This window comes from Lacerta agilis, chromosome 14 (genome assembly GCF_009819535.1).
Source record: "Lacerta agilis isolate rLacAgi1 chromosome 14, rLacAgi1.pri, whole genome shotgun sequence".
NCBI lineage: Eukaryota > Metazoa > Chordata > Lepidosauria > Squamata > Lacertidae > Lacerta > Lacerta agilis.
The window spans coordinates 18,069,806-18,082,995 of NC_046325.1; the positions used below are offsets into that span (position 1 = coordinate 18,069,806).

At 49.2% G+C, this 13,190-nt stretch overlaps 1 protein-coding gene across 1 annotated transcript in view; it reads left to right on the plus strand.

Moving 5' to 3' along the window:
• Window positions 1-13,190, plus strand: part of ALDH16A1 (aldehyde dehydrogenase 16 family member A1) — a 45,046-nt gene that overhangs the window by 3,083 nt on the left and 28,773 nt on the right. Inside the window, exons 3-10 of the mRNA XM_033169207.1 lie at window positions 3,275-3,660; window positions 6,724-6,826; window positions 8,247-8,373; window positions 9,221-9,399; window positions 9,595-9,672; window positions 10,380-10,564; window positions 11,968-12,120; window positions 12,799-12,996. Coding sequence (XP_033025098.1) covers window positions 3,275-3,660; window positions 6,724-6,826; window positions 8,247-8,373; window positions 9,221-9,399; window positions 9,595-9,672; window positions 10,380-10,564; window positions 11,968-12,120; window positions 12,799-12,996 — 1,409 coding nt within the window. The remainder of the gene's footprint in view (window positions 1-3,274; window positions 3,661-6,723; window positions 6,827-8,246; window positions 8,374-9,220; window positions 9,400-9,594; window positions 9,673-10,379; window positions 10,565-11,967; window positions 12,121-12,798; window positions 12,997-13,190) is intronic.

Sequence of the window (13,190 nt, forward strand, 5' to 3'; positions counted from 1 at the left end):
GTCAGTCAGTGTGGACAGAATTGAGCTACTAGACCATGGGTAGGCACACTAAGGCCTTGGGTCCGGCCCAAACGCCTTCTAAATCTGGCCCACTGACGGTCCAGAAATCACCATGTTTTTACATGAGTAGAATGTGTCTTTTTATTAAAAATGCATCTCTGGGTTATTTGTGGAGCCTGCCTGGTGTTTTGACATGAGTAGAATGTGTGTTGTTGTTGTTCAGTCGTTCAGTCGTGTCCGACTCTTCGTGACCCCATGGACCAGAGCACGCCAGGCACGCCTATCCTTCACTGCCTCCCGCAGTTTGGCCAAACTCATGTTAGTAGCTTCGAGAACACTGTCCAACCATCTCATCCTCTGTCGTCCCCTTCTCCTTGTGCCCTCCATCTTTCCCAACATCAGGGTCTTTTCCAGGGAGTCTTCTCTTCTCATGAGGTGGCCAAAGTACTGGAGCCTCAACTTCAGGATCTGTCCTTCTAGTGAGCACTCAGGGCTGATTTCTTTGAGAATGGATAGGTTTGATCTTCTTGCAGTCCATGGGACTCTCAAGAGTCTCCTCCAGCACCATAATTCAAAAGCATCAATTCTTTGGCGATCAGCCTTCTTTATGGTCCAGCTCTCACTTCCGTACATTACTACTGGGAAAACCATAGCTTTAACTATACGGACCTTTGTCGGCAAGGTGATGTCTTTGCTTTTTAAGATGTTGTCTAGGTTTGTCATTGCTTTTCTCCCAAGAAGCAGGCGTCTTCTAATTTCGTGACTGCTGTCACCATCTGCAGTGATCATGGAACCCAAGAAAGTGAAATCTCTCACTGCCTCCATTTCTTCCCCTTCTATTTGCCAGGAGGTGATGGGACCAGTGGCCATGATCTTAGTTTTTTTGATGTTGAGCTTCAGACCATATTTAGCGCTCTCCTCTTTCACCCTCATTAAAAGGTTCTTTAATTCCTCCTCACTTTCTGCCATCAGGGTAGTATCATCAGCATATCTGAGGTTGTTGATATTTTTTCCGGCAATCTTAATTCCGGTTTGGGATTCATCCAGTCCAGCCTTTCGCATGATGAATTCTGCATAGAATGTGTACTTTTATTTAAAATGCATCTCTGGGTTATTTGTGGGGAATAAGAATTCATTCTCCCCCCCCCCCAAAAAAAGAATATAGTCCGGCCCCCCACAAGGTCTGAGGGACAGTCTGCTGAAAAAGTTTGCTGACCCCTGAGCTACACACATCCAGTGGGTCAGACTCAGTATAAAGAGGAATCTGTGCCCCCATGAATCTTGGCCCATAACTTTTTCCTTCAAACTGGTCTCTGCCCAGTCTTTTTTCTCATAATAGGAACCTAGACATGTGCTGGCTATTGGGCTCTGATGGCCAAAGGGATGCTGAACTTAAAATCCTGGAAGCTTTCCTTATATATCTATGTGTGTTGGAGCCAATCCAGGCTAAAAACCAGGAAACATAAAAATATCAACCTATTAATATCCCAGCCAATATCCTGAAATCACTCTTAGAAAACAAACAAACCCACAATTTTGCATCCTGTCCAAGGTATCTCGGTTTGTTACTCCATGGTCTGTTTTTGCTACTGTATTATATTTGGATGATCAGAGTACGTGAAATATCATTGGAATGCAAAACAGAGCCTTGTATTTTAAGGCATTACACATTCGCCTTGGGCAACAAGGATGGGAAGGCAGGCAAGTGAGTGGGTTGGTGAAGAAGTGATGGAACCTCATCCATCCTCTGTGCCCAGTGTAGGAACAAGACAAGCTCCCAGAAGAGGGAAGCCCCTTCATAGAAATGCAGTCTGCTTCCGGAGGAGGAGGAGGGTGGGGTTCTCTGTATCTCCCCTCCTTACCCTCAAGGCTAGTACATTAGTTTCTTGCAGGCTAATAACCTTGGTGGGCTTATGTACAAAGCTTGTCTAAGAAGCAAAGAGGCACAGGGGCCTCTTAGGTTGCATGAGCCAACTGGGTCTTTATGAGGTCATTCTTGCCCCACTGTTTTCCACCTTGCATCTTGCTCTTTAAAAAACCCAAAACCAATATAATGCCATTTGGGGTGTGATTGGACTGTTTTCCAATTCTTAAATATTTTCTGTGAAAATGTAAGGAAGCCAATCTACAATTCAGAGTTACTCTTCATAAAAGCAGCTTTGCAGGTTACTTAAGAGAGCCAGTGTGGTGTGGTGGTTAAGAGTGGGAGACTCATAATCTGGGGAACCGGGTTCACGTCTCCGCTCCTCCACATGCAGCTGCTGGGTGACCTTGGGCTAGTCACACTTCTCTGAAGTCTCTCAGCCCCACTCACCTCACAGAGTGTTTGTTGTGGGGGAGGAAGGGAAAGGAGAATGTTAGCCGCTTTGAGACTCCTTCGGGTAGTGAAAAGCGGGATACCAAATCCAAACTCTTCTTAATCCATGTGGGCAAGCTGTTGGCCTGGAGAAAAGAGGAAGAGAAAAAGAACCAACCCTTCTTAACTTTACACAATTTTTAAAAAATTGCCAGAGGTAAACAGGCAAGTCGAAGTGATTGGCAGTTGCCTGTACCACACTGAGGCTCTTAGCCAGGGGTCAGCAAACTTTCAGCAGGGGGCCGGTCCACTGTCCCTCAGACCTTGGGGGGGGACCGGACTATATTTTTTGGGGGGACGACGACTAATTCCTATGCCCCACAAATAACCCAGAGATGCATTTTAAATAAAAGCATACATTCTACTCATGTAAAAACACCAGGCAGGCCCCACAAATAACCCAGAGATGCATTATAAATAAAAGGACACAATGTACTCATGTAAAAACATGCTGATTCCCGGACCATCCGCAGGCTGGATTGAGAAGGCGATTGGGCCAAATCTGGCCCTCAGGCCTTAGTTTGCCTACCCATGCTGGTTTATGTGTAGTTTTGTCAGCTAACCTGATGGTGGTGCTATTTCATATAGAATCAGTGATGCTTTATTTCCCCCAGTTGGGCTGGGCAGGGTATGTGATATCACATACGGAATCATAGAGTTCAAAGGGACTCTGAGGATCATTTAGTCCAGTCTCCTGGAATGCAGCAATATGCAACTGCCCCCTCCGAGGGATCAAACTGGCAACAGCAATCCTCTGCAGAAAAAGGATCATGTTTCTGGTAGCTTGCTGCTGTGAGCAGTCCGGCCACCGCCTCTTGCACTAACTGCAGCTTCTAGAGCAGATGCCAGGGCGGCAGCCCCACATAAAGCATGTTACAAAAATTAAATAACTCCTCCTCCACCCTTCCCCCCCTGCAGTTTTCTCCAGGCCACGGACCCTGCTGAGCACCCGGGAGAAGCTGGCTCAGCTCCGCAACAGGAGGAAGAGGCCCCGGGATGACAAGTTCGACGATCTCGTGCGGGACATCCGGGCGCACTTCCGGGAGAGGGAGAAGCTGTTCCAGGGCTTGTGGGAGGAGGAGAAAGCCCAGCGGGAGAAGGACCGGAGGCTGTGGACAGCCGAGATGGACTGGATCAGGCAGATGTGGGCCAAGAGCCAGAAGGAGCGAGAGTCGGCGGGAGGCGGCAGGGAGGCGGACGGGCCTCGGCATGTCAAGGAGGAGAGCTGGAGCAGGGACCTCTGCAAGGACCCTGAAGGAGGACCTTGGAAGGAAACCAGCGTTCAAGAGCCCCTCCTCTTAAAGGTTGCCTGCGCTGTAGCAGCCTGCTCCTTTCTCGGAGAACCCAGGAGTCCAGATCCCCAGTCCCCACCCTATGTCATTTTTTCCCAGTTCCTTAGGATCGCCAAAGTGCCCTTTCTTAGGGCCTCTCTGATCTTATTTCTGTTATTTATTTGAGGGATATCCTGTCCTTCCTCCCAAAGGAGCCCCGAGCAGCAGGCATAGCAAGCAATAAAACCTTTTAAAATAAAACCTGGAAAAAAATCTGAAAGCATTCTAAAAGCCTCTTAACCAGTGATCTCAGGGTTATGATAAGTCAGCAGTGGTTGGTGCCCATTGTGTCGGTAGGGCAGAAGGCAGGGAGTCCGTCAGTAGGTGGCGCCAGAGGCAATGGCAGGCCAACTAATTCTACAGTCATACTTCATGTTATGTCCGCTTCAGGTTGCGGGTTTTCGTCTTGCGTCCCGCAGCAACCTGGAAGTACCTGCTCGCACATGCGCAGAAGCACTAAATTGCGCCTGCGCAGATGCAGCGCTTCAAGTTGTGGGCTTTTCACGTTACGGACGGGCCTCCGGAACGGATCCCGTCCGTAACACAAGGTACCACTGTACTTTTGCCCTCCTCTTCCTGCTGAGTTCTACAAGGGCCAACACTAAGACTAAGGAGGAGGAGGAGGCCATCCTCTGGACTGGTTGTTGTCAATAAGAAGGCAGGCAGTTGGGGATTGGCAGAGAGCAGAGTGAGGTTGGTGGGGCAGTGCCCCGTTGGCCTTCATGGGCCAGCCTCTATTGTGTTTGGCAGTTCCATGAATGGCTGTAGCCTTAATACCCTTGATTGTTTAAACAAAATGTAAGTAGAGGCTGTGAAGAAAAAAAGCAGATACCCATGTAATCATTGTGGCAGTAGATTATTTCTTTCTCTAGATGTGTTCTTCTTGAAGTGACCTTGTCAATGTGGTTGAGTCTCCGTCTCTGGTGTGCAGAGGCAGGTGGATCTGTCAAAATGCAGCAAGCCCACGATGACCAGACAACAGCCCACGATAGGAAGTGCGAGTGAGAGAGAGAACATGCATGCATTCACCCACCCATAGCTGGAACAGACTGTAGACCCTTGGTTAGGTAAACCAAAAGTTGAGCATTCAGGATAACACCTCTGGACTTATGTCTCCTCCCGTGGTCTCTAAGCAGCGCACATTGCAACTCCTTCCTGCCTCATCAAATCAAGAGGCTGGTCTGGGACGCAATTGGCTGGAAGCCTTTGGCCAACCCAGTGATGGTACAAGTCTCAGGGCCCTTGCAAGATGCCTCAGTGCGGGGCTGTTTATCCATCAGCCCGTCTGTCTTCTGTGTTCAGTTTTCCGTGTGCTCAGTCGTCTTCCTGGTTTTTGTGGATTGTTTTTTTATAAAAAGAAGCACACCCAAAATCCACATTTTAAAAACATGCATTTTGTATGCATTTCCAAAAAATATATATACACATTTCTCTGTGCATTCCTTTCCAGAAAATATGCCTCTCTCTTTTTTTCTTTTTTTGCACATTTTCTGAACCAAAACCGCATCACAGATTTAATAGCTGTGTTTCCATCCAAATAGATGGCTGTATACACACAGCACATTTAAAGTGTACACATCCAATAATCCTGTAGTTTAAGGATGCTGGGAATTGTAGCACATTGAGGGATACACTACAGCTCCCAGGATTCTTGCTATGTGTGTGTGTGTATGTGTGCTTTAAATGTATGTTGTGTATCTAGCCTAAGTTCAGGTTTAGCAAATTAGGCTTGAAGTGTAGACTGAACAAATTCATCCTCCCTACACCTGGCCCAGTATTGTCTGCTCTGTCTTGCAGCACCCTGGGGGCCAGTGGTCTTTCCCCATCACTGGCTGTCAACCAGGGGTTGAACCTGGGCCTTCCTGCTTTCAAAGCATGTGGTCGGGTGTCCCTCTCCTGCCAGGTTCTAGCATCGCTGTTGGTCACTTTACACTGATTCAGACCCTTGGCTGATCTCGCTCAACATTGTCTACTCTGACTATCAGTGGTTTCAGGGGCAGGGCTCTTTTCTGACCGGAGATGCCGGGGATCGAACCTGGGGGCTTCTGCATGCAAAACAGATGCTCTACCACTGAGCTATGGCCTCTTCTTCACTCGGTTAAAGAGTTGCAGCACTGCTGTCGTTTGCTCACTCTGCCTAAAAATAAGCTCCTTTGATCTGGTTTAATTCCAAATTAGCTTGCACAGGATTGTGCTGTTGGTTGATTAACCGTTTAAGCTTTAGCTGATTGGATCCATTAATTAATAGCTTGGGTCTGTATAGATTTGCATATGGCAGTACTTTGGGTTGTGGGGTGGGGTGGATGAATACTTCCTGCGAATTGCAGCTGGTATATGCCATAGCTGTCAACGTTTTCCTTTTCTTGTGAGGAATCCTATTCGGAATAAGGGAATTTCCCTTAAAAAAGGGGGAAAGTTCGCAGCTATGGTACATGCCCTCCAATGAAAATAGGCACATTCCTTTCCACAATTATAATTTTACGATTTATACCCACACATGTTACTGGGTTGCCCCAGCCACTCTGGACAGCTTCCGACATATATAAAAACATAATTAAACATTAACAAAACTTACCTATACAGGGTTGCCTTCAGGCGGCTCAGGGATCAGATAGCTCCATACCCTCCAACATTTCTCCAATGGAAATAGGGACACCCTAAAGAAAAGTGGGACATTCTGGAATCAAATCAGAAACCGGGATGGCTTCTCTAAATCAGGGACGTCCCTGGAAAATAGGGACACTTGGAGAGTCTGTGGCCATATCTTGGAAGCGGCATTGCTTCGTATGTGAGGAAGAATGTGGGGAATACACCTTCTATTTGCTTGGTCAAGAAGTGACCTTATGCAGCCTTACACACACAGTTAAACTAATTTCTAAAAGACATGCAGAAGCATCCAGTTACAAAACTAAATACGGCAGCAGTTTTAAAAGCCCAGCACACTTTTGGTGAAACATTCAAGGTCTGTTTGAAAAGAAGAAAGATGGAGTACCCTTTAATTTTTTTGTTTTCTCTCCCCACCCCCTTACTATTTAGACCTGGCTGGAGTCCCATGGCCGTAGTTTCGGGCATTTCATAGGCGGAGAATGGCTGAAGCCGGACGGAAGGGAGACTTGCACCACCAAGAATCCTACCACAGGTAGAGGGAGATGAGTTGAGCTCCAGAATTTCGGGGTTGCCACAGAGAATGCCCTACCCTTCCATCTCCCCAAGCATCTGTGGACAACCAAAAGAGCCTCCTCCACTGATTTTTACACCCATAGGGGTCTCTGTAGGGAAAGAGGCAGTCTCTGTGGGGCCTGAGTTGTTTAGGGCACTAATGTGAGTATTTTGAATTTGACTCGGAAACAAAGTGGCAGCCAAGGCAGCTGTTTTAAAGCAGGGTTTTCCCTGAGTCGTCTTCAAGAGCAGCCTCGTGTACTGTGTAGAGTGCATTGCAATAATGCCACAATAGCCAAAAGGTCTCTTGCACATCATCCAGGGGTCTACCAGTGGATCCCAAACTGCCTTCTGTCCATTCCTGTTTCAGGTGCTGTCAAATAGTCAATTGTCAAACAGATTAATATTCCTGGTTTTTTAAGAGACAGAATCTGATGCTGCCTTTTTTAAAAAAACATAGAATTCCAAAAAGCTGCATGGGTGTCTGATGGGGCCGTCTGTTATTCTTCGTGTGAATTTTAAAGCTCAGTTCCTGTGATGTTCAAAGATGAAAAAGCTATCTGGGCAAACGGTGACTCGGATCTAGATGTTGCCCTCCATCCATACAAGGCTTTTGATCTAGCAGTGGGAATCTTCCTGGTGGAAAGAGGCAGGGAAGCTCCCCCTTCACTCCCCAGAACCACCTCCTACCCTGTTCCAGGGGGTCCCCTCACCCCACCCCAACAACCCTCTGGAGCAGGTTTTTGGATGGTGGAAAGTGTTGTCGGGGGGGGGATTGGCAAAGGAACCTCCTATATACCCCTATCTTCTGAAGGTAGTAATGGTTCGATCCAAGCCATTTTCTAAGTATATTTGCATATCTTGGTTCTGAAGGCTGCATTGGCATGGATTGGGCAGGGAAGATTAGGATGGGTGGGGAACACATTGCAGAGCTATTAACCAAGGTAAGCTGAGGCTGAAAGGCTGTTTCTGAGTATTGATATTACCCAGGTGTAGTCTTTTTCCAGGGGCCTAGTGGCACCTCCATTGCCCTTCTTGTTTCCAAATTCAAATGGTTGTCACTGCTTCTTCTTCTTCTTCTTCTTTCCCCCTCTCTCCTCCTTTGTCTTCATCGTCGTCTTCAACTACCAGATTCTTCTTAGCTTAAAACAGGGATGAGCTGTGGCCCTCCAGAAGTTGTTGGGCTCCAGCTCCCATCAGCCCCAGCCAGCCTGGTCAAGGATACTGGGAACTGCATTCCAGCAACATCTGGAGGGGCTGCAGATTCCCCATCCCTGAAAAGGCTTCTGCACCCTTCCTTCCACATTGTGCTGACGCCTTTGCAGAGTTTACGATTTGCTATAAAACCATCCCTGGGAGTGGCGAGAGAGACCTCTTCTCCTTTCTTCCACACCCCACAGGGGAGCCACTGGCCACCACCCTTCAGGGCAGCACAGAAGACGTGGACACAGCGGTTGATGCTGCCACCAAAGCGTTTGAAACTTGGAGCCAACTCCCTGGCCACGTCCGGGCCCGGCACCTGTACAAGTAAGCGGCCAGCCTTTCCTGACTCGTGAAAACGTTTCCTAGGCTTCTTTTGTTTGTTGCCATTTCCCTCCTATAAAAACTGCGCAAGGCACTCTTTCAAAGTTCCGATAGCAGTAACTTTGACTCACAGTGCCCTTTGCACTTGTTAGATTCAATATACACGTACAAGGCAGGCAGGCAGGTATTACTTACATTACTTACAGAGCCAGTGTGGTGTAGTGGTTAAGAGCAGTAGACTCGTAATCTGGGGAACCGGGTTCGTGTCTCCACTCCTCCACATGCAGCTGCTGGGTGACCTTGGGCTAGTCACACTTCTTTGAGGTCTCTCAGCCCCACTCACCTCACAGAGTGTTTGTTGTGGGGGAGGAAGGGAAAGGAGAATGTGAGCCGCTTTTTGAGACTCCTTCGGGTAGTGAAAAGTGGGATATCATATCCAAACTCTTCTTCTTCTTGTATAGATTTATCAGCAATTCTAGCATTCTTACAGACACGGACTAATTCCGAGGCAGGGAGCGGCAGAACAGAGCAGGCCTACTGCTCAGCTGCTCTTAACAACACAAAAAGACTGTTATTAGCAGGTATAACTGTGTCAATTTACACAACAGCCTCAGGCACAAGGTATCGGACCTCACAAGATTCTTTCTTGGAATGTTGTAGCCCTTGTGAGTATCAGCCCTTTACTTCCCATTTTGGATGCTCATCTCTCACATAAACAGGCAACCTGCTTCCTCTCTTAAGGTGTCACACCTCCACCTTTTAACTGTGAAACATACAAAGGCCCTTTGGGTATTCTCTGAGGCCCACTTACACTTGACTGGTAGACATCTCTTCTTCCCCTTCTCCCCAGCGTGGCCAGGACCGTCCAGAAACACCAGCGGCTCCTCGGTCTCCTCGAGAGCCTAGACAGCGGGAAGCTGGTCCGGGAAGCCCGAGATGCAGACCTGCCTTTGGTCGTCCGCCATTTTTACCATCACGCCGGCTGGGCCCAGCTGATGGAGGTAGAGATGAAGGGCTGGAAGCCTCTTGGTGAGTTGGGAGGGGCTGAATAGTGTTCCCAGGGCAGAGAGGGCCCTCCACCTCCCTCCTCCTCCTCCTTGCCCCATCTTTCCCCGCTGAACATTGCAGCACCTCAGCTCACTGCCCTCTCCCTGTTTTTTTTTAACACTGCGGTTTCTAATTGTGCCCAGAGGTCCGATAAAAACCCAACCTTCCCTCCAATAGGTGTCGTGGCAGCTCTCATTCCCAGGAGTTTCCCGCTGCTGAATCTGACTCGGAAGGTGTGTCCGACGCTGGCCATGGGTATGTGAAATGGAGGGAGGGCAGTGGGAGCATCTGTTGACCCTGAGAAAAGTGACATGAGTGGCACAGTGGTTGGACTAGAGCTGGTGGGACTCAGGGTTCAAATCTCTGCTCAGCTTGCCGGCCGACTTGAAGAAGGCTCCACGGTTCTGTCAGTTTTCTTCGGCTCTAGTGATAAGTGGGGATGTGGAGGGTGGGAGAATCTCTCGCCAACTTGAATAAAATATTTGAGGGGGCCGGCCCCCCCACAAAGTTGTTGAGCATTGCCATTCAAGCGGTGTGCATGCACCATGTCTGGTGATCGATTATGCAGAGCTTACTGTTCCCCCCCATATTTTATTCAAGTTGGCACCCCTGCGAGACACAAGTGGCCTCTGTGGCCTGGAGTGCTTTTCACCAGTTTTGACTGGCAGCTTTCCTGCGCTCCCATATGGATGTGAATCTCCTAGTTCCAGCTGAAGGGAAAACAAAGTGCCTTCTTGCATCCCTAGCAAGCGAGGTCGTAAACAGAAAACGGGGGACCAGAATTTGTGGTGCTACTCTTTGCTCTCTTTCTTTGGTTACCAACACTGCATGACCAGGGCAGAGTGCAGACTACAAAGCTGGGCATTTCCTTTGCTTTCTACTTCACACCTTCTCCTTCTCTCTCTCTCTCTCTCTCTCTCTCTCTCTCTCCCTCAACCTGCCCCTCGTTTCTTGCCATATAGGAAACACCATAATCCTGAAACCAGCCAGCTCTACCCGGCTGACGGCTCTGCTCCTGGCTGAGGTTTGCGCCCAGGCTGGGCTACCTCCGGGGGTCCTCAATGTCATCACAGGCGATCAGGGGCTGGGAGAGGCTTTGGCCACCCACCCAGCCATTGACAAAGTGGCCTTTGCTGGCTCTGCCGAGGTGAGTGCTTCTCTTCCCCTCAGGGAAGTGGCTTGGTTTGGGGCCTCACAATCCTGGTATCCATTACCCTTCAGAAAGCTGCCACGCTGCAACCTTCTGTCCCGGCGGCTTATGTATGAGTGCTGTTAAGACGCTCCTTTGCAGCTGATGGATTTGCAGAAATTTTCCTTTTCCATTTCCTACATTTTTGATGCAGTAGTGGCTGTCCGGTTGGGGCTGCACTGTTCACGTGTCTTCTTTCCTGCTGGGTTGCTTCTGCACACCAAGCGGAGGAGGGGCGGCAAGGTTGGCGCAGGGCAAACTCATTGGCAGAGCCAATCCGGTGCTCCTGCCAGCAGGTATCCACCGCGCTAACCTCTCCCCTCCCCTTCTCCGCCTCAGTATGCCACAGCGACTCTGATGGAGGGAGGCTGGGTGAGCAGCACAGCCCTGCTATGCTGCCCGTTACTGATTAAACGTTGATAGAGGGTTATATAAAAAAAAATCTACATGGTGCCTAGGGAACAACTTGCACCTTAATATCAGCAAGACAAAGGAGATGGTGTTGGATTTTCGGAGGAAGAGAGGAGAGCTAGCCCCGCTGTACATTGGGGAGGGCTGTGTGGAGAGAGTCTCTTCCTTTAAATTCCTAGGAGTTTATCTCAGTGCAGACCTTAGATGGAAAGTCAATACAACCCAGGTGGTTAAGGAAGCCCAACAGAGACTCCACTTCCTCAGAGTATTGCGAAAGAACAATGTCAACCAACATTTGATTATCTCCTTCTACCGGTCCGAAATAGAAAGTGTCCTTTCATACTGCATCACGGTGTGGTATGCTGGTTTGACAGCCACGGATAGGAAGTGCCTACAAAAGGTGATGAATACTGCACAAGATATTATGGGCTGTTCGGTGAATCCACTGGATGACATCGCGGAAGACCGTTGCCTCAGGAGAGTGAGGAAAATCCTCGGGGATGATTCACACCCTGGCCGGCACTTTCTTGATCTCCTGCCCTCGGGCAGAAGATATAGAAGCATGATTAGTTGCACCAAAAGGGTAAAGAACAGCTTCTATCTGTGGGCTGTTAGGCTACTGAATGACAAGATGACCACAGGGCAACTGACTTTCGGGTTAGGTGTGTGTGTGTCAGTAAACGAGGGGAATTAAGACTGAGAGAGCTGAGTGGGGATGCTTGTGTAATCTCACTGTGTACAAGTTGTACAAGTGACAATAAAGTAACTATTTCATTGCATTCATTTCATATTTCGGGGCTTGCTATTTCCAACGCCGAATTCTAAATGGTTTGGCCTTGACAAAGTGATGCTCCGAAAGGCGGCCCATGAATATTTTAAAACAAATGTGCCGCCTTAAATACGCGCAAAGCCGTGTTCTCATGTGCACGGACCCTTTGCCATCGCTTCAGGTGGGCCGCAGCCTGCGCCGGGCCACTGCTGGGACTGGCAAGAAGCTGTCTCTGCAGCTCGGAGGGAAGTCGCCCTTCATCGTCTTTGACTCGGCTGACCTGGACAGCGCCGTCGACGGGCTGGTAGATGCCGTCTGGCAGAATTGGGTGCAGGTAGGTTGAACTGGGGATAGGCAGACTGAGGCCTAGAATGGGCATCTTTAAATTATTACTATTTATTGAATTTACATACCGCCGTGGCCCCTCTCTTTCTATCACAGAGTTTAGCACCTAGTTGCCTGCGGGTCTGGGGCAGCCCCTACATTTTGCCAGGGCCTCTGGTAGGAATTTTGGCTCTTGCTGAGGAGTGGGAGCTGAATGTGGCCCTCCCAAGCCTCTCCGTGTGGCCCTCAGGATTTTTTCCAGGCCACACTCCCTCCTTCAGGCAACATTGACCCTACTTCCCACCCACCTCTTCAGCGTTTTTGCCTGGCTGGAATGAAGTCCTTGAACTCTGGGTAATGCTTCTTCCTTGCCTGGATGGAGGATAGAGAGGGATGTTGTGTGGATCTGTGTAGAAAGAACTGTACACTATAAAGGTTGCTCCACTCCCTTTCCCCCCCCCCTCTGGCGTGTGGCCCTGGGAAGGTTGCCCAGAAAGGAATGCGGCCCTTGGGTTTAAAGAGCTTCCTCACCCCATATGCAGTAGGAACTCTGACCAGTTTTTCTGTCATGTGGAACAGAAAATGTTTCTCCAAAGCTGGGCAGGTATTGCCACACAGTGTGCTACAGGTTATTAATTCGGTTTGAATCAATTCCCTCAAGATGTTGGCGTTTTCCTCCCCTCCTCAGGCCCGGAGTGCCGGGTCTCAGCTGCTCCTGCAGGAATCCATCGCCAAAGACTTCGTTCAACGCCTGAAGCGCCGAATGGGGCAGCTCCGCGTGGGGGACTCTCTGGATAAGGCCGTGGACTTGGGAGCCTTGGTCAGCGAGAAGCAGCGGCACGCCATCGAGGGCCTGGTGGAGGAAGCTCGAGCGGAAGGTGCTGAGGTGAGGGGCTTGGGCCTCATGGGGTTTCTGGAGAAGGGGGGTGGTCTTTAAGGCCACCCACCCACACCATATGTTTAAAGTGTTGCAATGCTACTTCAAACAGACATGGCTCAGAGAATTGGAGAATTATAGAGCTGGAAGGGACCCCGAAGGTCATCTGGTCCAACCCTCCTGAAATACAGGAATCTTTCTTT